At 42.2% G+C, this 24,187-nt stretch overlaps 1 protein-coding gene across 2 annotated transcripts in view; it reads left to right on the forward strand.

The window, feature by feature from the left end:
* Positions 1 to 24,187, forward strand: part of CC2D2A (coiled-coil and C2 domain containing 2A) — an 81,704-nt gene that overhangs the window by 7,819 nt on the left and 49,698 nt on the right. Inside the window, exons 3-12 of one of the 2 annotated variants that reach the window (XM_061584502.1) lie at positions 2,734 to 2,822; positions 5,647 to 5,742; positions 7,994 to 8,089; positions 8,933 to 9,121; positions 9,564 to 9,729; positions 11,224 to 11,360; positions 15,361 to 15,492; positions 16,441 to 16,650; positions 21,602 to 21,708; positions 23,629 to 23,769. In XM_061584502.1, the coding sequence (XP_061440486.1) occupies positions 2,734 to 2,822; positions 5,647 to 5,742; positions 7,994 to 8,089; positions 8,933 to 9,121; positions 9,564 to 9,729; positions 11,224 to 11,360; positions 15,361 to 15,492; positions 16,441 to 16,650; positions 21,602 to 21,708; positions 23,629 to 23,769 (1,363 nt within the window). Of the gene's footprint in view, positions 1 to 2,733; positions 2,823 to 5,646; positions 5,743 to 7,575; positions 7,699 to 7,993; positions 8,090 to 8,932; positions 9,122 to 9,563; positions 9,730 to 11,223; positions 11,361 to 15,360; positions 15,493 to 16,440; positions 16,651 to 21,601; positions 21,709 to 23,628; positions 23,770 to 24,187 lie in introns of both variants that reach the window. The other variant, XM_061584503.1, reaches the window with a different exon arrangement.

Below are 24,187 nucleotides of genomic sequence, written 5' to 3' on the forward strand. Positions count from 1 at the left end.
TCCCTAGGAGCCACTCAACTTAATATTTATTTTGCTATTCTCATCCCAGTCTGACAACGTGCATTTGAAATTGCATCCATAGAATGTCTAACAATTGCAACAAGATACTTTCTTTCCTTTTGAGTACTGTTAACAGTTTCCTTAGTTTTTTTAAGTCCCCTGGCAAAAATCTCTCATTTCCCTTTGTTTAATCTTTGCACTCTCTTGGATGCAGAACTACCATTTTAACTCCAAGGCACTGGCAATATTTTAATCCTCTAATCAGGCAGACTAATAGTGAATAGAAAACAGCTGTGAATAATGGGGAAAAGGTGTTTTAGGAGACATTTAAAATTTGACATTTATTCCCATGAGAAATGCAGGAAGATGAAAACATTGTGAAGTTAATTCTGTATTTGTAATGCTGTTAAGACGTTCATAGAGGTCACGCCTTAGTACACTTTTATGAGCTTCAGGTGTTTTAGGAGTCTGCACAAGTTCTCACACAAAGACAAATGTGTGTATACAGTCTGCAGATACAAATCTTGGTTGCAGTTCTTGATTTTTATTTTAAGGAAAGGAGAAACCTTGGCTTGTTTCTTTCCCTTGCTTCAAATGTTGCCACTGCCATAAAGACAACTAACGCTGAACAGTCTCTCTCCATTTGTATTCCTTGCACTATTGTCACACACAAAATATTCTTTCATAAAGACATGTGGAAAGGTATTAAGGTAGATTTTGTAAGAACTCAGCTTTTCCTAAATCAGGGTTCCTCAACCTTTTTGGACTCATGGGGCACATTTGGAAATCTGAGAAACTGCTATAGTCTTGAAATAGCTGCTGAGGGGACCTGCCTTGTCACAAAGGACAAATAACTTCCCAAGAAACTGAGAACAAGACAGAGGTTGGGTTTGACCTCAAATACCAAACTACATATTTGCCCCCACAAAGCACATAGAACAATCCATTGGAAAACTGGTGATGCTAACATCCACCCCAAAAATCCACATGAAAAAGGAAACCTGGCAACCCTCCCCCCACCAGCCACAATCCCCCACCCTTAGACATTGTATACACACATACAACTAAGCAAAAACCCATCTGCCCCCAAAAGACATACACAAAAATGCCTCCCACCCCAAAAGCCAAACACACAAAGACAGGTAAAACCCACCCAACTTGCAAAAGCCACAAACAGGCAAAAACCACACAAAGAGCTGCAAACAATAGCACTGCCTCCCAAGAAACAAGCAAAGTACTACCAAAACAAAGACGACATAACCCCACAAAAAGGCACCCCCCCAAAAAAACCCTTAGCAAACCTACAGGCACACATGCCAGGCGTCTCTCTCTCTCTCTCTCTCTCTCTCTCTCTCACACACACACACACACACACACACACACACGTAGAAATTCTCCAGATTGCTCCCCTGTCGCCCAAATTTACCAAGCAGCATTTTTTTTCTTTAAATGAAAACAATTACAGCAGGCAGCATTTAATTATAATAGGGCAATGTTGATCCACAGAAGTTTGAATATAAACTCCGATAAAGTTGATTTGTCAGTAGGGTCAGGATCCAGCAAAATGGTTTTAATAGCATCCATATCATTCCCACAAGATGTGGTGATGGCCACCAGTACAGGACTACATTGCATGGTGAACTGACATGTACATATCCACAAACCTGTTTTTGCTGGGTTCATGTGAGGATGAGGGAGCATTTTGTAGGGAAGAACTGCCCTTCCTGAGTGTGCCATTTGCCGCCTGGTTGTGTTTCCTTTGACTGGACTTATTTCTGATCTTAGAGCATGGCTGGGGAGGGACCATTGCCAGTAGTCCTTGCAAGTGCCTCTCCCAACATAGCATTAGCATCACAAGTAATGTGTAGTTTCATCCTTAGATAGCTCTAAAGGGCTTAGAAAAATTCAGGGAAAGTAGATTAGTCAGTGACTATTAGCCATGGCAGCTAAGTGTGGAACCTCCATATTCATCAGATACAATATACCTTTAAGGATTGCATTCTAGACACAAACAACTAGGGATTTTTATTATTAAGCCATGCTTCTGAACATCCGAAACAGCTCGTGGTGGTGGGAACCTCCGCCCTGGGGACAAAATACGGCCCTCCTGTCATCTTTGTCTGGCTCTCAGGACTCTCCCCAACCCACACCCCTCTCTGGCCCTGCTTTCTACCCTCCTCAAGCGTTCTTGCCTCACTGGAACTCTGATAACACCCCTTGGTCATCTAGATGGAGGATAGAGAGCAGTGCGTGAGTATGTTTAGAAACTAGCTTATTGTACAAAGGTAACATTCATATTCATTGCTCCACCAACATTTGCCTTTGGTATGTGGCCCATGGAAAGTTTCCTGGAAGGGTTGTAGGGTGAGAAAGGCTCCCCATCCCTTACCTAGAATCATTTGGAAGCAAAACGCTGGGAAAGAGGGGCTTTGACTAATCCAACAAGGAATTCTTATATTCTTAAGTGTTTGTATTTAATGTTTTGGTGAATCAGAACTTATTAGTTTGATTGGTTAGATTCCAATCTTACTGAGAGCATCAACTGCTAAACTGTAAGGTTTAAGTAATAAAACATATTTGTTATTTTTACTTTAAAACGTCTTCTGTTAAAGTTGGTTCTTTTCTAACTCCAATTTCCAAGAGCTGTAAATGCTTTGAATCTTATCACAGTCTCAGATTGCTTTCCAGTGAGAAGAATCTTTTGAAACTTATTAGTATACCTGTCCCCTGCAGGCTTGCCTCCAGTTCCATCTACCTCAGGTGCAAGCTTTGCAGAGTTTTCTGTGAGAGAACGAATGAGAGAAAAACTGAAGGCCGCACGGGTGAGAATGCATGTGTACAATTCTTAAAGTGCACTCAGGTAGTTGAGCGCTTATCAGTTTGGAAATGAAATGGTGCCGCCCCCAAATAAGGAAGTAGTGTATTTATACTTTAATGCTCCCTAGCTATGCAGAATTACAAAAATTTGTAACAGTATGCAATTTTAAAACCCCAAATGGCCTGACAAGGACCTGTGAGCTCCCTGAATTGAGAGCACAGAGTTAAGAAAATAGTAGGAACATAAGAAGAGCCTGCTGGTTCAGGCCAGTGGCCCAGCTAGTCCAGCATCCTGGTCTCACAGTGGCCAACCTGATGCTTGTGGGAAATCTGTAAGCTGGTATTTGGAAGCATACTGCCTCTGCCCATGGAGGCAGAGCATAGCCATCATGGCTGGTAGCCACTGATAGGCTTTTCCTCCATGAAAGTAGAGTAGCTCATCTCATCTGGAAAGTGAACCTCCACATTCACATTGAATGCCATTGTGAATCATACTGAAGGCAGGAACTCCAGTGTCTGCTGATGGGGGGTGGTGGAAAAAGGATACAGTGCCATGCACAAGTAATTCAACTCCCACACTAATATTTGGTCATCTGGAGTTTGCCAGAAAGCATGAGAGTGCCCCAGCTGCGATGTGGGAAAAGGTGTTGTGGTCATATGAGACCAAGTGAGCTTTTTGGCCAAAACTCAAAGCGCTACGTGTGGTGCAAGCCTAATACTGCCATGCCTCAAGACACACCATCATGCTGTGGGGATGCTTCTCATCAGTAGGGATGGGGCATCTTGTTAAAATTGACAGAAGAATGGATGGAGCAAAATACAGGGAAACACTGCAAGAGAAGCTGCTTCAGTCAACTAAAAAACTGAAGCTTGGGAGGAAATTCATTTTTCAGCAGGACAGCGATTCCAAGCACAAGGCCAAAGCAACATTGGAGTGGCTCGAGAACAAAGAGGAATGTTCTACAGAGGCCCAGTCAAAGTCCTGATCTCAATCCCATTGAGAATCTGTCGCGGTGTTTGAAAATTATGGTCCACAAGTGACAGACAACCAACCTGAAGACCTGGAGCGAATCTGCCAAGAAGAATGGGCCAAAATCCTTCTCGCTGTGTGCAAAGCTGGTACATACCTACCCCAAAAGACTGAGGCTGTTATTGCAGCGAAAGGTGGCTCTACCAAATATTAATGTGTTGGGGTTGACTACTTATGCAAGCAACATGTTTCAGTTTTTATGTTTCTTACAAACATTTCCCAACATAAAACCAGTGTCACCTTACAATAATTGATTTTGAGTTTCAGTGTTTCAAAATAAAATATCATACAGAACAAAATTACAATTTACCATTTGTAATTCAGTAATATGAGAGGATTGGTCGGGGGTCTGATTACTTTTGCAAAGCACTGTATATGCTGTTACCCAATCACAACTATCCTAAAATCCTAGATGCTCCATTTTCTATGACCAATTCTCAGTTTTGCCCTGAGGAGAGAGATAAAGTGCCTTAAAGGAACCAGAAATTTGGCACTATATGTGTCTATAAATTTAGTCTATAATTGAGAGCAGTTGAAACATGGAACATCATTTAGAAGTTGGGGGAGAATAGGAGTAGAGATAATATTGTCTTGCTTACATCCTGAATGAGTCCTTATACTGAGTGTGCTGAATGGCTGGGGAGAAGGGAGCTAGAGTTGGAGAAATGTGGGAGATGGGAAGAAAAACAGGTGGACTTTCTCCCCCCACCCCCGACACCAAGACCATGAGATTAAAAAACTTTTCTTCTTGTAGAGAGAAGTTTCAGGAGGAAGCAAGAAACTTTTCCCTTTCCCACTTGCCAAAACCACACACACATATTTTGCCCAGAGCACATAGAATCATAGAGTTGGAAGGGGGCTTGTAGGCCATCGAGTCCAACCCCCTGCTCACAGCAGAAAATCCACAGCTAGAGCATCTCCCGCAGATAGCTGTCCAGCCTCTGCTTGAAGACATCCAGCGAAGGGGATCCCACCACCTCCCTAGGCAGTCGATTCCATTGCCGAACCGCCCTTACTGTCAAGAAGTTCCTTCTAATGTCCAATCTGAATCTACGCTCCTGCAACTTAAAACCATTATAGTATACAGCTGTAAAATGTTCAGGTTTGACACTGGCAGCCTGAGTGCTGTTGCACCATAAAGCAAGAGAAGATCCCATTGGGAGATGGGAATAAAAAGAGGTGTACTCTCTCCCCCCCCCCCACACCAAGACCTGAACAGCACTGCAAGGATCCTAGCTGGCTGGAGCCCTGAAGAAGAAGAGCACTCATAGATTGTAGGCATACACTGCACCATTCTGTTGCTGGCCCTGCTGATGTATTACAATTCTGGGTTCTTCCTTAAATGTCTTATTGATATCCTTTTTGTTTTTGGCATATCTATTAATGTGCCGGTTGCAAACTCCACATGCGTTTTAATGAAGTGTCCTGTTACTAATTTTTAAACAGCTAATTTAATCCTTCCTAGCAGTATCTTATCGCTTAGAGACATTGTTACTATTCTGAGTTGAAATGTACTGAGATACTTGAACTATAAACTAATCTCAAAATCTGGCACTGGGCATTCATGTTAGCCAATCAGAAAATTGAAAGAGTTGGGCTACAATCTTGAAGTCAGGAGGCGGTGTATGCAGGAGCACCATCTGGGTTAGAGAGTGCTTCCTAGTCCCTTCTAGTAGTAGCTCCCGGTAAAGAAGGTCTGTGGAAGCTACAAAGCTGCTGTTTGTATTTGGTGTTTGTGGGCTATTAACGAAAAGTGGTACATAAATAATAAAAAACCTCAGAGTCTTCCTTTTGTGTAGTCTAAAGCAGAAAGCGCTCTACTGCAAGAGGGCCCTCGTCTGCAATCTCTGCAAAGTCTTGGAGAGAGAAAAGAACAAATCAGATTGGATAATGAGGTGAGTAGCATGTGGTTTCCTGTATCGTTTTCCTTCATTACGTCAGAATGTTTCACAAGAAAGATGGATTGTCTGACATTTGGAAGGTTAATTTAATTCCTTTTCAATGACTTAACACTAGCTCTTCCTTTCTTTTTATAAAGAGTTGCCTGGCTAGCAGAAATTGCACAATGTATGTGATACGCAAAGTCAGTCTCAATATGCTTGAAGGTTTCCCGCTGTCTTTCTAAGGATCAAACGGAAGAAGATTTGAAGCTGTGTGATGCAGTTTGCATCTTTGAACAAAATTGCCCAGGGAGTTCATATAAACGTCCTTAATTAAAGGGGAGGCTGGTTATGAATTAGTCATTAAATCCTGTCTAATATCCGGAAGGTACCCTATATAAACTTTGGGGAAATCATCCATCTCTAATGTTAATAACTTAAAGCAAAATGTCCAATGTGCTGCTTCTTTGTCCATGTTGACAATGTAGATCTCAATGTACATCTTAAACTACTTTGCTTTTCTCGGCCTCTAACCAACAACTCCAACTCTAACACCTTGCGGCATGGCTGTCATTACTGTGGCCTTGCCATATTGTCCGCTTTGTGCATATGGGTGGAAACAAGAGGTCTCCTGCTAGCTATGCTGGCCTCCTTTCAGAAGTGAGGGGGTGCTTGGTTGAAGGTATTCTGCCTCAGCTAAGGGAAGGATGCAAGAGAAGGCGTGTCCTTGGGTGTCCTTAGGTCTTTGCACCTGAGCACTGTCTGAAAGTTGCCATCGTCAGGTAGGTAAAAGGCATCCCTCCTCCATAATAGTAGCAAAGGCAAGATTCCTGATCTCTGCAAGAATCCAAATGTGACTTTCCCCTTGAACACAAGTTCTTTGTTCCTCCCCTTCCACTGCCATGTCACAAAATGCTTTGTAACTTCCCTCAGTTTCAGAAGAGGGCTGCCATGGTCCAGTGAGGACTGCAGTTTCTGAGAAATGCAAGTCCAGCACCTTTGTGTATACTGAACAGGTTGCACAGTTCTTTTGATCCAGGTCCTACCTAGCCATTAACTTCCTTCCATAGAAGTTAACGGAGCCCACTTGCTTATATTGCAGAAGGTTCTTGGAGGACATTGTTGGGGTAGGGAGCAAAAAGTGCAGCTTGGTCCAGTACTGGGCCTGTCTGAGTACCTATTGTGTTCGTGAATGCAGGAACTCTGTACATTCTCCCACAGAAGTGAATGAGAATGGCTGAGTTTTGGGGAATTAAATGAATGGGTTACAGTTATGTAACATATTTGAGATGGAGCAGAATAATCAGACCACTAGGGTTAGTGGTTCTCTTGATGTAGCCCTTAATTATTTTACTTCCTTTTATTCTGCTCTTTCTCTAAAGAGTTCAGGGTAGTTTGTAAGATGTTGTCACTTCCTCCCTTCTTATCCCTGCCGTAAGTCCGTGAGAGAAGACTGCCCTAAAATCACCCTGTAAGCTCTCTAGCTGGGTAGGGATTGTTTTAATGATATTTTTGGGGCTGGGCAAGTATCTGTTTTATTAAACAGCCATTCTGAAAAAGAGTTAGGAGGCCTGATTCTGTCCCCATTCTCCGCCGATGGAAAAGGGGTGAGCATCCTGCTGAAACCTGGCCCTGCAAGGAGGATATCCCCTTGATTGTGTTGTTGGTGGTGTCATTTCAGTTCAGCAGGCATTAACCCGCTGCTTCCTGCCATTACAGCTCAGCAGCAGGAAATGCGCCAACAAAACAAGTTCAGAGTCAGCCCACAGCAGCCACCTTATCATATGTCCCCAAACTGAGTGGGGATTTCAACCTAGGTATAACACTCTTCCCATTATTCCACACTAGCTTTCTTTACTGCACACCCCTCCTGAACTCACCATTCTAAGGAAGTGGTCTCAAATGTCCTGGACCTGGGTACCCAGCTCTTAAGCCGCTTGGAGCAGGAGCAGTACCAGTATGCTGCATGAGGTGAACTGGCTTCAGTTTGGAGTACTGTTTGACACGTTTGCCATCTCTTACACTCTGGCCAACCTAGCATGTGTTGATAGATTGGGGGTAATGGTGTATATGTGCACAAGTGGTGTGGTTTACATGTAAGAACATCTGAGATACATACTCTCCACCATGCCACTCCATACCACTCATAGTTAAGGGCATGTTGGTAGTATAAATTAAGTTAATTAAAATAAATTAAGTTAAGGGCATGTTGGTAGTATAAAGTAAATTAAAATAAATCATTACCCTATTTTTATTTTTTGTGCAGGTAGGTGAATTGAACGTAACAGAAGAGAATAAATGCAAGGTATCAGCAAGAGTAAAGTTCTATGATTCTATCAGAAGAGTCAAGCAAAACTCACAGGTGAGGACTGATGTTCTGTTAGAACAGCTTGTATTGGCTTTATGAATAATTTGTATGAGTAGTTGACTCTGACTTGTAGATCATAAGTAAGCAACATGATAGTGACAGGCTTTTGAAACATCAAAAGCAAATTTTATTAATTTATTAATTTATTTATTTATTAATTTAGGAAAAAGCAATTATATACCACTTAATATTTAAAAAATCTCTAAGTGGGGTATATGATATGTGTTAAATAATTGCATTTTAAATATGTATGGGCCAGTCTAGCCAGTCCTTTATGTGCCATCAGCTGTGTGCAGGTTTCTACTTTTATTGATTGTAAATCTCTTTGGGTTCACTTTTGTGAAGAAAAGCAACTAATAAATTCAATAAATAAATAATACTCCTAGGAAGGCATTGGCTACAAGAAAGTCCCCTCCTCAGAACAGCAGCAGGAGGGGGCTGGGGAGAATATATCTACAGTAGGGCCCCGCTTACCGGCGTTCCATTTTGCGGCGTTCCGCTCATGTGGCAGCTTTCAATTTGGGGAAATTCCCTGTTTTAAAGCCGATTTTGTGCTTTTACGGCGTTTTGCGACATTTTCGCATCATTTTTGCGCGACGCGGCCCATTATAGTCAATGGGTTCCGCTTTACGGCGATTTCTGCTTTACAGTGGGGGCCTGGTCCCTAACCTGCCATATTAGTGGGGCCCTACTGTATTTATATGTGTCCAAATATTTTGATTTGGAGCATAAGAGTTTTCAAAAATTAAATTCTAAGGGATTTTTTAAGCTATTTTATTTGTATTAAAATATTGTACTATGAAACTGGTCTTTCATAAAATTACCTTTTCCCATTAGGTTCAGACTGGCTATCCTTCTTCTGAAGAAGCGTATAATTTCTTCACTTTCAATTTTGATTCTGAACCAGAGAATGCAGTGGATGAAACTCAAAACAATGAAAAGAGTGTGTTGAGTCTAGATGACAAGGTGGGGAAAGATGGAGAATCTGCACCAAGCCGTCGGAAAGAACAAGGAGAGAGTGAAATGGTACCAGTGTTATTACATGTCCCTACCTCTTTAGGCAAGGTTTTAGTGTTAATTATTTGTATTGTAAGGTATATAAAACTTGGAAGTGTGCAGTCAGCAGCTGGTGGGCAGCAAAATCCTTTCAATGTGCCTACCTGCCTTGTCTTTGCATATTGAGCATAATATATGTCTGACATAATGTCCACCAATTTGTCTGAAACTTCTGTCTGAAATCTGGAGATCCACTGCCAGAACGTCCGGGCAACACGGACCAAGTGGGATCAGTGATCTGACCCTGTATAAGGCAGCTTCCTATTTACAAGCCTGAAATGTGTTTAAATTCAATTCAAGTTACAAGCGGGAATGATTTGCTTTAGCATCTAATCAATGGCTAAAACAGCATTTGTGTATGCAGACCTGTTGGCCAGGGATTCTGACTAAAATGTCTGCATGTAATATTCAGGGTGAAGAGGAGCATCTTGTTCATGAAAAAGAGGATGATGATGATACATTCCTTATAGAACAGACAGCCCTGGACTTCCTAATGATTAGACCTGCAGAATATGAAAGCTACTCTGCACGGGTGCAGAAGGAGAGAGAAACATTGTTTGTTCCAAGTATGCTAAGAGGTATGCCTGTTGTATTTTTATTGTAAGGTTTTGGGTGTTGTAGCTTGAAGTAATTGTTTATAGAGCTTATGGAGCTATATGTAGAGGACATGTTTCCAGAATGACTGGGATATGAAATAATTGAGAAGATCTACTTTGGTGCACAGTAAAATAATTCTGAGATGCTCCAGGTAGATGGTTTGTCTGAGGCATTGCCAAGAAAGTATCCATTTCCTAATAGGTACCTTCAGACTTTGATCTGTTGAGAATAAAATATCTGTCATTAATCTCTGTTGGCTATTATCTTTCAAAAATGAAATGTACCCAATACTGCAGTCCAAAACACAATTAACATGGAAATCTGCTGCTTCTTATATAAGTGAATAGAATATGATCAGGTATGCAATTTCCTGATGATATGAAAGTACCATCATAAGATATAACTGTATAAGGATTTTTGCTGTTGCAATAGTCTGATTAGTTGTAGATGACAGTACCGTTTAACAAATCTTGTCTGTGCAGGGTCTGTCTTCTGTTTTGCCTGCCTTTGTCCTCCACTCCCATATGTGCCGCTGGACTCTGGCCAACCTCCCCCCCCCCCCGCCGCACCTAGTTGCTGCCTTTCTTGCATCAGCCTCTCTTCCAGAGTTGCTCTGGCACAACAGGCACTGTCTTTTCGTTCGTTTGGGGCACCATTTTCTGTGTAGTAGCAGTAAGGCCATTTCACTCTCCTAGGCTTCAATAAATTATTGTCGCTAACTTGTTTCTTTCCTTAAACAAGTGGCACAGTCCACATTCAGAGAGGTTTGTGGTTATAAAGTAGAGCTGAGAGTACAAGACCAAGACTAAAAGTGCCTGCTGGAGGCCCATAGATCAGTGGTAAAGAACATCCTTTGCATGGTATCCTGAGATAGGACTGGGAAAAACTCCTGTCTAAAACCCTGGAAAGCCTCTGCAAGTATAGGCAGTACTGTTGTTGTCATATTTTTTAAAATGTTTTTAACTGTTTTTGTTCATTTTAATGTTTCTTTTAAACTGCTTTATTATCCATTATGGACTGCCTTCAAGTTGATCTCGACTTATGGTGACCCTATGAATAGGGTCTTCATGGTAAGCGGTATTCAGAGGGGGTTTGCCATTGCCTTCCTCTGAGGCTGAGAGGCAATGACTGGCCCAAGGTCACCCAGTGAGCTTCAGGGCTGTGTGGGGATTCAAACCTGCTCTCCCAGGTCGTAGTCTAACACTCTAACCACTACTCCACACTGGCTCTCATAAACTGCTTAGAGATTGTTAAATAATAATAAATAATAATTGTATAGCTCTCAGCCATTTACTTGGATCTTTTACTACCTCTGCCTGAGTTTACTGTCTGTAAAATAGAAATGACAACCTCCGTTAGAGCAAAACAAATATCCCAAAGGAGAGTGCATGTTGAAAGCAATACACATATTGTTAACACTAATGAAATAGTGATTAAAAGTGTGTGTTTGTATACTATATTACTCTTGCTTTTAGTGCCTGCCTCTCTGAAGGTACGTGAAAATATGCAGCCAAGGTACCTTGAGGATGAAGGTCTGTATACAGGAGTGCGTCCTGTTGTGTCGCTGTCGAACCAGAGCATTGTAGAGAATAGGATTCTTAAGCAGGAACAGGTAAAATGTCTTTTTTTCCCCATCCAGGTGCTACAAAAGCAGGAACGTTCTTGGAGCATCTATCCAGCAGTTTTCAAACATTCTCACTGAAGTATCATAAAAGGGAGCTACTTCAGACTTCCTTTACACAATACAGGCAAAGGCATATCCTTATGATTTTCTGTGGCACTGATCATGCTCCTTCTGTAATATCGAAAGGGCTCTGTCCTCCGTGAACCAGCATAAGTGCTTTGGAAGCTGATGCACTTGAGCCTCATTGACATCAAAGTTTGGCATTGCTGAATTGTCATTTATTTCCTTCTTAACAAAACTTTCATCTTTTTGGTGTTGCAGAAGGTTTTGGAGCGATCTAAATATTCTTATGAGTCCAATATTCTTTTGGTAAATTATTTAAACAACATGAATGTTTCTGACAGGGGTGTCTGTTAATTAATTCACAAAGCAAATGACAAGCCACAGGTTGTTTCCATTGAGATTTTTGAACTCTGATATAGAACTGACCAGAACAGCTGGTATAGCACAGTGGGGAGGAGAGCCTGGCTAGGAGTCCAGAGTCTGTGAGTTCAAATCCCCACTCGTGTCTCCTGGGTGTCAAGGGCCAGCTAAAGATCACCCCCACAGTGAGTGGCTCGGGGTTACGTGCCCTGCCACCAGTGCAGCTGTGGGCAAGCTGCATAGTCCCAAGGGGCCCAGTTGCCCCCCAGCTGGCAGTTGCGGACAAGGAAGGGGCTGGCTTGTGCAGCTGTGGCAAGCTAAGCAGGCCCTAGCCAGCTGGGGAGGACTAGCCTCAGAGGAAGGCAATGGTAAGCCCCCTCTGAATACCGCTTACCATGAAAACCCTATTCATAAGATAGCCATAATTCGGGATTGACTTGAAGGCCGTTCATTTCCATTTCAATCTGCAACTTATTTTATTGATGCCAGGCAAGCCCCTCCCCTCATGCTCAGAATGAAAACATCTAGTTTCCATAGGAGAAACATACTGCTGGGTGAGAAAAATCTTCCGTTTAGTCAGGCCTCCTTTTTCCAGCAGTGGTCAGCCAGTTTTTGGGGCCCTCCTCCAAATATATATACACACACACTCTGAAATCCATTGGCTCCTGCTGGACCCTATGCCTTGGAAAGCAAAGAGAACCTATATTTTAAATATAGATTCCCCCCCCCCCGTGGTTTGAAAAGTCAGTCTTGCAATGCAGAAGTGGGGAAAGAAGAGATTTTGAAGGGGCAAGGTAGAACTACGTGTACTGCCTCTATTGTGTCTGTTCATAGGGTGGCCACAGCTTCTGCTTTGCAAAGCAGGGGCTAAGAAGGCACCATTGCCAGAGGAGAAGCAGTGTGTGTGGGGGGAGTACACTTCAGCCTCTCCTCTTCCTGAATGCCCTTGCCACCGCTTACCTCCATATTTTCTCCAGCAGAGGTTCCAGATTAAGGTTTCCATTGCAAACACAGATCTTCAACCTGGGCTGGAGGAAGGCCTGGAAAGGGAAAGTAGGACGCAAGAGAAGGGTTAAGAACCCTTAGCTTGGGTGGAAAAGGAGATGCAACGGGCAGTCTGTAGAGACACATGTTGGAGACGCAACATGAAGTTTTACTCTTTAAAATGCTGTAACTTTGGTTGGATCATGTCTTTGGTTAGTTTCACCTCTGACAGTGGAAAATTTTGCCCTATTTTATTAACACCTAGTGAAGTGTATCCTTTTCCGACAGAAAGCTTACGTGGTATTTTAGTGTATCAGCAAGACAGCAAAAAAGAAAAAGAAAAAAAGAAGTATTCATGCCAAAGATCTTCAAACGACACTACTTTTCCATTTTCATAGAACTGACCAAATTGGTTTGGCCACATTTTAAGCATTTAGCTATTTTCCATCATGCAGCCTGATTGATTTTTGTAAAATAAAACAATGCACATGTTCTGTCTTTACATGAGCAGAGTTGATCAATCCATCAGATCCATTTCAATCGGGTTTCAGGCCCGGTTTTGGCACGGAGACGGCCTTGGTCGCCCTGTATGATGACCTCTGTCGGGAGAAAGACAGAGGGAGTGTAACCCTGTTGATTCTCCTTGATCTGTCAGCGGCTTTTGATACCATCGACCATGGTATCCTTCTGGGGAGGCTTGCGGATTTGGGAGTTGGAGGTACTGCTTGGCAGTGGTTCCGCTCCTATCTGACAGGTCGTCTCCAGAAAGTAGTGCTTGGGGAGCACTACTCGATGCCCTGGGCGCACCAATATGGAGTTCCGCAGGGATCAGTTTTGTCCCCAATGCTCTTTAACATCTGTATGAAGCCGCTGGGTGCCGTCATCAGGAGTTTTGGAGTGCGTTCTCATCAATACGCTGATGATACGCAGCTCTACTTCTCCTTTTCATCTTCTTCAGGTGAGGCTGTCACGGTGCTAAACCGATGCTTGGCCGCGATAATGGACTGGATGAGAGCGAACAAATTGAAGCTCAATCCAGAAAAGACTGAGATGCTGTTAGTGAATGGATCCCCTGACCAGACGATGGATGTTAGACCTGTTCTGGATGAGGTTACACTCCCCCTGAAGGAGCAGGTGCGCAGCTTGGGAGTCCTTTTGGACCCATCCTTGTCACTTGAGGCGCAGGTGGCCTCAGTGGCACGGAGTGCTTTTTACCAGCTTAGACTGGTGGCCCAGCTACGCCCATATCTGGACAGGGAACATTTTGCTTCAGTTGTTCATGCTCTGGTAACCTGGAAATTGGACTACTGCAATGCACTATACGTGGGGCTGCCCTTGAAGACGGTTCAGAAATTGCAGCTCGTGCAGAATGCAGTGGCCAGATTAATAACTGGGACCAAGAGGTCAGAACATATAACACCGATCCTGGCCCGCTTGCACTGGCTGCCTATATGTTTCCGGGCCCGATTCAAGGTGCTGGTTTTAACCTATAAAGCCTTACATGGCACGGGCCCGCAATACCTGATGAAACGTCTCTCCTGATACGAACCTACCCATACACTGCGCTCAACATCGAAGGCCCTCCTCCGGGTGCCTACTCAGAGAGACGCCTGGAAGGCGACTACAAGAAAGAGGGCCTTCTCGGTGGTGGCCCCCGAATTATGGAACACCCTTCCTGATGAGGTTCGCCTGGCGCCTACATTACTATCCTTTCGGCGCCAGGTGAAAACCTTCCTCTTTGTCCAGGCATTTTAATATTTTTAATATTTTAATATTTAATATTTTTTATATCTGTTAATAGTTTGTGTTTGTATCTAATGTTTTAACAGACAGTCATACGACACACCTTTTATAATTGGATGATTAGCTGGTTTTTTAGCTGCTTTTAAATTGTTTGTAAGTGTTTTATTTTTTATGTACACCGCCCAGAGAGCTTGCTATGGGCGGTATAAAAGTTCAGTCAAATAAATAAATAAAAATAAATCAGTAACATTTGCACACGGAGGAAGGCCTTGGCGTAGAGTTCAGTAGACCCTCCCCTCCAGTAATAAGGAAGGGTTGGATAGGGATAGAATAGTGGTGCCTATAATGGCCTGGTATGTTGTGTGCATGGCAAACATGGCTCTATGGAGCCCCAAGCCAATCTCTTTGCTTGTGGGTGGTTCTGCCTACATAGAATGAATTGTGTCCTATGTTTTATATCTCATTGCTTTAAAAATACTTAACTTTGGTGATGGACATGTGGATACTGAATACACACATCTGGCAGGATCAGTGTACAACCAGACAATACAAACATAGAATTAAAACATTTATATAAAAACAGAGATAAAACAAAAATTAATAACAACAGGGTCCAGCCTATGGGTCAGGGGAAGGCTGGGCCACAAAATATGTCTTTACAAGATGTCTGAGCCAGCAGATGGATGAGGCATAGGGCAGAGGGAATGGCCTTCCAGAATGCAGGGGTGATGGCAGGAAATTATGTGATGTACTTCACTGGGCTTTCATCTTCTGGTTTAATTGTGCAAGATAATTTTGAGTAAAGTACAAGTATTTTGATTCTCTTCTATTGTCACAGGGGAAAAAGTGGTTTGGAGATGATGGCCAGATTTTGGCTTTGCCTAATCCAGTTAAGCAGTCTGTGACTAGACCTCCAATATTCCCAGTGGAGGAAGGCAAAGAACCAGAACTAGTGACATTTTATACAAAGGTGAGCTTGTTAGTACCTCTTGTTGCATCTTTGTGTATAGTGTGGGTTACCATATAAAGAAGAGTCTTTACAGTTTTTCAGACTTAAAAAGACCAGCTACATATGGCGGCTATTAAAATAGACCCCGACCCCCCTCTTCTGTGCAATTGGGGCAGTTTCACATTCAAGCTTGTGGAACTGATCCGGTTGCAACTTGTTTGCTTATAGGCTACATAGCAACACACTGAGGTATGTATGGCTTGGAGCCAGTTCATACTGGTCTCAAGAGTGTAAGCAAAGGAGCAAGTCTAAGATTTCTATGCAGGATTCACCTCCTGTGAAATACCTGGAGTGTACGCAAAGATATCTGCATACCCTCTCCCTGCAGTCAGTCCTATTATTTCTGGGATTTTGTGGCAATGTATACAACCGAAGTTTCGTGTTAAGTTTTATATGGGGGTGAGGGTAGACATGCATGAACCCTAGATTCATACATAAACAATCTTTAAAATGCCCTCTGAAGGGCCCCAAGCACTTCTCCCTCAACTCCTTCCTTTGCATGCTGACTTTGGTGCTCCCGTCCTTGCCAATTTAAACTATTCTTTCCCATTACCTGCAATATGGGAACTCTGGTTTAATGTTGGTTTGCTAACCAGAAACCTAAAGTACGCTCCTGGTTAGTAAACTGACATTAAACCAGAGGTCCTTGTTTTGGACACGGTGGAGAACTCTGGTTTAAACAGTGTTGCGGTACTGAAGCCAGTGTGTGAGGGGAGGGGAAGAGTGAGATTCAACACTCTTTCCTGGTTTGGTAATCCATGGTTTAGCAAACTAGAAAGGTCACATTCAAAAGGGGTGGTAGATTTGCATTGATGTTTTGATGGCTATGTACATTCCAGCAATAATGTATTCCTCTGAAAACTTTTTATTTAATCATACCTCTGTTTGCGTGTTTAATCTTCTTTTCAGGCTATAAAAATGAGGCTTGCTAATCAGTACATTGCTGGATCTGGGGATCCTCAGGGGCAGTTTCAGCTGGATATTGATATTTCTGGATTAATATTCACTCATCATCCCTGCTTTAGCCGTGAGCACGTCTTAGCAGCTAAGCTGGCTCAGTTGTATGGTCAGTATTTATCAAGGAAACAGAGAAATCTTACCAAACTTCTTACGGATAAGGTAATTTCACTGTTTTAGAAGCTTTGCAATAAAATAGAAATCCTGGTGAAGCATTGCAAATGCTAGCTCTGTGTCACAACATACTTGGTAAGGATATATTGAATGTCTAAAAATCCACTTTTATAGACATTATATCACAAAAATAAGCTATTGCTAGCATGTCACTTATCTGTGAGCTCCGCCTAGATGTAGATTCAGCTGCTGTGAGGTTTGAGAATGTTCACGAACATTCCAGCTGAATATTGGTTAAGAGGTTGAGTTCTTAACTAGTGACCTTCATTCTAAACTTGCCTTATCTGTCATAACCTTAACTCATAACCTTAGTCAAGCTACTGTCTCTTAGCTTCAGCTCTCTTGTCTGTACACACTGGTAAAAATTGGAGCGTTTTATGTGCCACCTTTCAACAGTGGACCTTTCCCAAAGCAGCTCACAGTAAACATTACGTATCAAAGTACACCATTGAAATATCATAACAAAAATAGCTGTCAACTTCAAACAGAACAAGTAAGTCAAATTCAGTTTTATGATGAAATCATAAATCAATTAAATACACAGTCAAGATTAAAAGTGACAGTAAATAATAAATTGCACACACAACCCACATTGTGCTAGTCTTGCAGGGTACAGCAGCCAGTTCATAAAACAATATAGCATCTTGGGGGTTGGGGTAGATGGTTTTCAGTTGGCTTCCTCCATTTCTCCTCCAAGGAGGTCCTGGCAGCGGTAAAGGGGAGGTGTAGGGAGGGGCAATGAGGGTAAGTCCTCTTTCCCAGCCTCCCAGGGGTTGTGGCTTCTGTTGCTGATTTTGCTGCAAGCACTTTGTAAGGCAACATATGTTACAATGCCATATTTCTCAGTTGCTCTGTTTACCCAAAGACACTCAAGAATGCCAGAAGTGCAACCTTCTAGGCCTCTCTTTCTGGCTCTTAGGACTCTCCCAGCCCACCCACCTCTTCACTCATTCCCCCCTCCCCAGTCCACACACCCCACTGGTCCTACTTCATCCCTTCCTTGAATGCTTTGCCTGATTGGAAGGTGTCCTTGAACTTTGATAATGCCTCTTTCTTGCCTAGATGGAAGATAGAGTGTGGGGTGTGTGTGTGCAGAAATTATCTTCCAGTACAAAGGTAAAATTTCATTGCTTTAACATAAGAGGAGCCTGCTGGATTAGGCCAATGGCCCACCTAGTCCAGAATCCTCTGCTCACAGTGGCCAACCAGATGCCTATGGGAAAGCCCACAAGCAGGACCTGAGTGCAAAAGCGTCTTCCTGTGGTTTCTAGCAACTGGTATTCAGAAGCATACTGTTTGCTGCTAGTAGCCATTGATAGCCTTTTCTTCCATGAATTTATCTAATCCTCTTTTAAAGCTGTCCTTGTTGGTGGCTAGCACTGCCTTTTGTGGGAGCGAATTCCATAGTTATAGTTAACTATGCGCTGTGTGAAGACATTCTCTCTTTTGTCTGTCTAGAATTTTTCCGCATTCAGCTTCATCGGATGTCCAAGAGTTCTAGAGTTATGAGAGAGGCTGAAAAACTTTTCTCTATCCACTTCCTACATGCCATGCATAATTTTATATACTTCTACCATGCCACCTCTTACTTGCCTTTTCCCTAAGCTAAAAAGGCCCAAATTCTGCAACCTTTCCTCATAGAGGAGTTGCTCCATCGTCTTGATTATTTTGGTTGCCCTGTTCCGAACCTTTTCTAGTTCTACAATATCCTTTTTGAGGTGAGGTGACCAGAACTGTAAGCGGTGTCCTCAATGCAGCAGCACCATAGATTTTTATAATGGCATTATGATATTGGCAGTTTTATTTTCAATATCTTTCCTAATGGTCCCTGGTATTATACAGCCATGAGAGTAGCTGTATATTGTAGTCAGCATGGATTTTTCGCATTCCACAATGTTAAATTGAAAATACTCCCTCATGCCATTCTTCCCATAAGCTCATTTCAAAACAAAACTTTACAAAACCTATAGTCCTGAACTCAGAAACACTTGCTTAACAACCCTCTAAATTTTCATGGCGATACACAAAACAATCAGAGAGAATCAAGAGTTCAAAGGGTAAAAAGAGAGAGGAAAAACCACACCCCTTTTGGACTGGGAATCCTGGGAAGTGTAGTTTGTGAAGGGTGCTGAGAGGAGACTCTTATTCCCCTGACAGAGCTCCAGTGGCCAGAGTGGTTTAACAGTCAGCTGCTCTGATTGAAGCTCTGTGAGGTGAACAGGGTGTCTCCTAGCAATTCTCAGCACCCTTCACTAACTACACTTCCCAGGATTCTTTGGGAAAAGCCATGAGTGTCTAAAGTGAAATAAAGGTCTGGTGTGGATATGAGCAGCTTTGGTTTAAATGTGGGTGTGAGGCTACATGTGCCTGCTGTAGAATAAAAAGGTGGGGGAAACCCTGAAAAAGAATGATACTGTTCAAAATGCTTTCTTTTTGGAAAAGAAAGGGGCTTCCCCTCTGCTCAGTGCCCACTCCTCCCCTTCCTGCCCTCCCCCTCCCCTCCCCCTTCCTGCCCTCCCTGCCCTCCCTGCCCCTCCCCCAGGTCAATTTCACTTTTCCTAAGCATGACTGCACAGGTGTAAATCCCACTGAATTCAAAAAGCATGCAAATGATCAAACCTGCCCTCCCCTCCTCCTCCCTTCTATCTCTTCCCTCTTGCCCCTTCTCTTCTCCTCCCTTCCTCCCCCTTCTCTTCCTGCCCTCCTCCTTCCCTCCCTGCCCCTCCCCCAGGTCAGTATCACCTATCCTAAGCATGATTGCACAGGAGTAAATCCCACTGAACTCAGTAAGCATGCAAATGATTAGTCCATTCTCAGCAAACTTGCACAGGATCCCATTTCTTACCTCCTGGATTAAAAAGCAGAGAAATTAAGTAATGGGCAAAAATCCTTGCGGTTTAAGATGTACCTATAGCCCATAGATATTTCTATCAAACTTTAAAAAGCAGGGAAATTGGGCAGCTATAGTGAATGCACCAAGGGAGCAGGAGACCTGACCTCCTCTCTGAGATATTGGACTGCCCCACAAATTTGTCAAAATGCAAACACAATTTGGGTTGGTCTTTCACAGTCCAATCCATTTCCTGTGTAACTTGGAAGAATTTGGTGATGTGTCTCTGTGCATATGGTGTGTGGTGGCAACACCTGCAATCAGCCCAAATAACAGAAACAAGACATGTGGTGTGCTGATCTTGTTTTAGCAGGGAGGAAGCAACGATATTAAAATAGTTGATATAGTTCAGATGGTCACTTTGAATATGTTTGATTTACTTTGCAATTTTAGTGAAGTTTCCTATAGTAAATCATTTTCTTTTGCTTCTGTTTCTGTGAATATGTGAAGTACAGCAACACTTTGCAACACTAAAAAAAGCTCCAAAAACAATTGTGGATTAATGGCACTTACTGTTCTGCAGAATAGTTTCCAACGGACATGAGGCATGTCTCAGTTTGCACAAGATTAAACAGTGGGAGGTGAAATATATTCTAGCAAATTTCTAGGTGTGTTCTTTGTTTTTAATTGACCATGCCCACCTTTCCTTAAATGGAGTAGTTTAAGCATATCAGGCTGAAATATGCATCTTGGGCAGGCCAAATTTGTTTTTTCCAATAGCTAGAGTCATTGCTTAAGTAGCAACATATTGTAATCTGTCTGATTTTACATCAAACTGCAGTTTCAGATTCAACTGTTAATGCACCCAAGATAGAAATAGAGCATAACCTCCAGTTTGCAACACAAAAGGCTGTTTTCACCATCATATGACATTGACCAATAAAAAGGCTTTGAAATTAATAAAAATAAATTTGACACAGATTTCTAGGATGAATAATGAGAGAAATACAATTGTCTAGGTTAGATTCTCTGTAGAAACAGTAGTAATACAGAAAAGAAGCAAAGTAAGAAGAACACCAAACATACAAAAATGTAATTCTCCATCTTTGGAGATGGCAGGTGTTGTCACCACTCAGCATATGCTCAGAGGCACGTTACCAATTCTTCCAAGCTACACAGGAAGTGGATTGGACTGTGAAAGACCAACCCAAACAGTGTTTGCATATGGACAAATTTGTAGGGCAGTCCAATATCTCAGAGAGGAGTTCAGGTCTCCTGCTTCCCTGGTGCATTCACTATAGCCGCCCAATTTCCCTGCTTTTTAAAGTTTGATGGAAATATCTGTTGGCTATAGGTACATTCTTAAGCTGCGAGGTTGTTTGCCTATTAGTGAACAGAATTTACCTTTTTCACAGTTGCACTGCTCTGCCCACTCGTGCCCCTTGCCCTGCTCATCACTGTCATGTGATCCCCAGAAGGTTGTCCAGATAGAAATGCAGCCCTTGATTTAAAAATGTTTCCCTGTCTCTGTGCTAATAGATCAAAATGAGAAACAAACTTTTCAGTTGAATGTTAAGTTGAATGTTTCGAATCCTTGCAGAATTTTAACTTTTCAAGGACTGTTTTGAATGTGTGTTTTGGTACAGATATTGCTGTCAGTGGTAATACCACATTTTCCACTTCAGGTATTTTCAGTTTAATTTTAAGGATTGCTTCCTGTATTGAAGGCATTTTTTTTTGAAAGGTGGCTTATGAAATTGCTATTAAATGAATAATTTGGTAGCTGACTTCAGCAAAAAAAAAAGGAGAAAGAGAAATTAAGATGTTGAGAATGTGTAATAGGTCTCCTGTTGTACTGAACTATGCCTTGGATGTGAGAATAGTTTCTAAAAATGTGCCCTTGAAGAAGGAATCTTCTGAAATGCCATGGGCCTTCAATAAACTGTGTTTCCAGCAGCTGGGGTGATTCTTTTCTTCTTTGCCTGGCAGTGGTGCTGTCCTGGTTTGTAGTTGTTTTTCTGAGCAAACTGATGTAATCAGATTTTATGTGCAGTACAGCAGCACAATTACATTCTATTAATTAAACATTTTTCTTGTTTTATTTTTAAGCTGTGTGCTCTGAGAAATGCTTTGGAGAATATATTGGATACTGGCGAAAGTGGAGGTCTTAATCCAGTAGTGAAACAAAGCAGAATGGAATATAAGCTTGAAATAAGGTGAGTAGAGGAAACTTAGTATTATTTATTTTGTGTCCATAGGACTTTATTCAACTTGACATTTGAAAGACTAGCTCTTGTCATGTCATTGGCTCCCTACACCACCATGCCAAGCCATGCCACTTTACCCCCATTACCAGGTAGTAGGAAGGGAATAAATTGGTCCCTTTTTCTTTTCTCTCCACTCCCCTCACCCCACCCCCAATATAAAAGATACTTTTTTACTGGCTCCAGCATGCCTGACAACCTCTGTAGAAAGTTTTGAAAAAAGAAAAGGCTCCCCTCCATTCCCTTCCTTGTTGGTCTCTTCCCCCCCTCTTTTACTGGTGGTACTGGCAGTGGTGTCAGAACATTTTCCCTTTCTTTCTGCCTGGGGGCCCTGAGGCACAGCGCTCTGGGAAAGGAAGATGGCGGGTAGAACTGTAGAGCTATTCTGTAAACAGTTTTCAAAAGAAAGATGTTGTGGTTACTGTTCCTGCAGTGGCACCTCATTGTTCAGCCCTAGTAGCACCTTTGGGTGGGAAAGACTCATTGCACAATTGCTTTCTGCTCACGTAAATCTAGATCAAAATGTTAGGGTTCTGAGCCCCTAGTAGGCATGACTTCAGTGGCATTGCTTCATAGCAGAAGCACTGGATTGTGTCCAACGTGGAGGAGACCGCTTGAAATTAGCAAAGTTTATTAATGTAGGTCCATTGATTTCAGTGGGCCTACTCTTTCTTAGGTGGATATAACCCATTGTTCTCAAGGGCTTCATTCTGTTATTAATGTGCCAGAATAATATGTTTGTGCCTCTATTCCTAAATCAGATAATTAAATATATGGGTGTGGATAAGTTGTCCCGATAATTTTAAAATATTTTCAGAAATAATGCATAGCTTCAGTAAGTATTACTTTATAGTGTTCCTGTTGTGTGTGGTGGCTGTAATCAAGCTCATGGCCACATGAACGAATGTTCAGCTAAATCAGTGAGGCTTGTATGTATTTGTGGGGTGGACTGCAGCCACAACTGTTAACATGTTCTTAATCATGTTTGTCTAATATAAATCTAACTTGAGCTGGGTAGCTCTAGGGGAGAAATGATAATTGAATAGTGCAGATCCAAGGAAGTACATCCGGTGTGGGATAGTGGTTAGAGCGTTGGACTAGGACTGGGGAGACCTAGATTCATATCCTTATTAAGCCATAAAGCTCACTGGATGGTCTTGGAACAGTCATCGCCTCTTGGCCAAATCTACCGCATAGGGTAGTTGTGAAAATAAAATGGATGGGGTAGGGGGGTATGCTATCCTGAGCAAACTGGAGCAGAAAATTTGGATTAAAATATAATAATAATGTACATACTGTCATGTTGGATTGTATTTCTGTTGTTAGCTCTTTTGGGTATCTCCAGTGGAAAGCATGGATAAAAACATTAATAATAAACTTTTAAGTAATGGCCAAACTAGATGCGACATGGGATACATGTCTCCAAAGGTTTGGAGTTTTTTTAATCTTTAATGTAGTTGCAGGGATATTTGACTGGAGCAACAGACAGGATGCTTAATTTTTTTCCCCATCAGCTATTTTTCCAGTCAAATTCATCCTCCCCTCAGCTTTTTCCCAAATAGAAAAAAAGATTGCAGGTCCATGTACCTTTTTCCATGTTCAAAGAAAAGTAGTATAAATGGGACAGTTCTTAGCAGAAATGAACCTCCAGGAAAGGGTTAAGTGCACACAAACTGGCGGCTGCTCTGCTATGATTACATTGAAGGTTTTTTTTTAAATGGTGTCGTTTGACCCTAAGGCTCAGTTGGCTTCAGTGCATTGTAAACAGTAATGTTAAATGATGACACATCATTCGACTTTTAATGGTGCATGTCTTCAGTGTATAGTTCCCTCTAATGGTGTGTGTGCATGTGTGTGTGTATATGTGCACAGGCAAACAAGACGACTTCGTGATGTTGAGCAAGAAAGAGATCGAACATTGCTTAAGGCCATTATCAAAGTTTGGAAAGAAATCAAATCTCTCCGTGACTTCCAGAAGTTCACTAACACACCCATGAAGCTCTACCTGAGAAAGTATGTTTTGATCAGAACTTAATTGCTCAATGTAGCAGGAGTATATCTTTAATGCTTCCAGTTGGTACTGGTTCATTTCCAAAGCCTGTTTCCCATTGAGGTGGTTCACCTTTCTACCACCCCAGCCTACCCACAGGCTTCCTGTGATAAACTCCAGACAGATCTCAGTAGTTCCATTTTGTGCCAGTTGAAACTTTTAAGCATTTTTCAGGGACAGCCCTAAAGATAAATGACAGTCATTTAACCTAGATATTACTAAAGCATGCATTAACTATAGCCAGACTTCTGCTCCCAAGGTATGAACAGTCTCCTTCAGAGGATGCATAGTCCCTATCCAAAATAGACTGAACACCTAAATATGGATCAGTTCCAGCTCCAAGCCATCAGAACCTCTGTCTTGTATGGATTAAATTCCAGC

The sequence above is a fragment of the Rhineura floridana genome, chromosome 9 (assembly GCF_030035675.1).
Source record: "Rhineura floridana isolate rRhiFlo1 chromosome 9, rRhiFlo1.hap2, whole genome shotgun sequence".
In the NCBI taxonomy this organism is placed as follows: domain Eukaryota; kingdom Metazoa; phylum Chordata; class Lepidosauria; order Squamata; family Rhineuridae; genus Rhineura; species Rhineura floridana.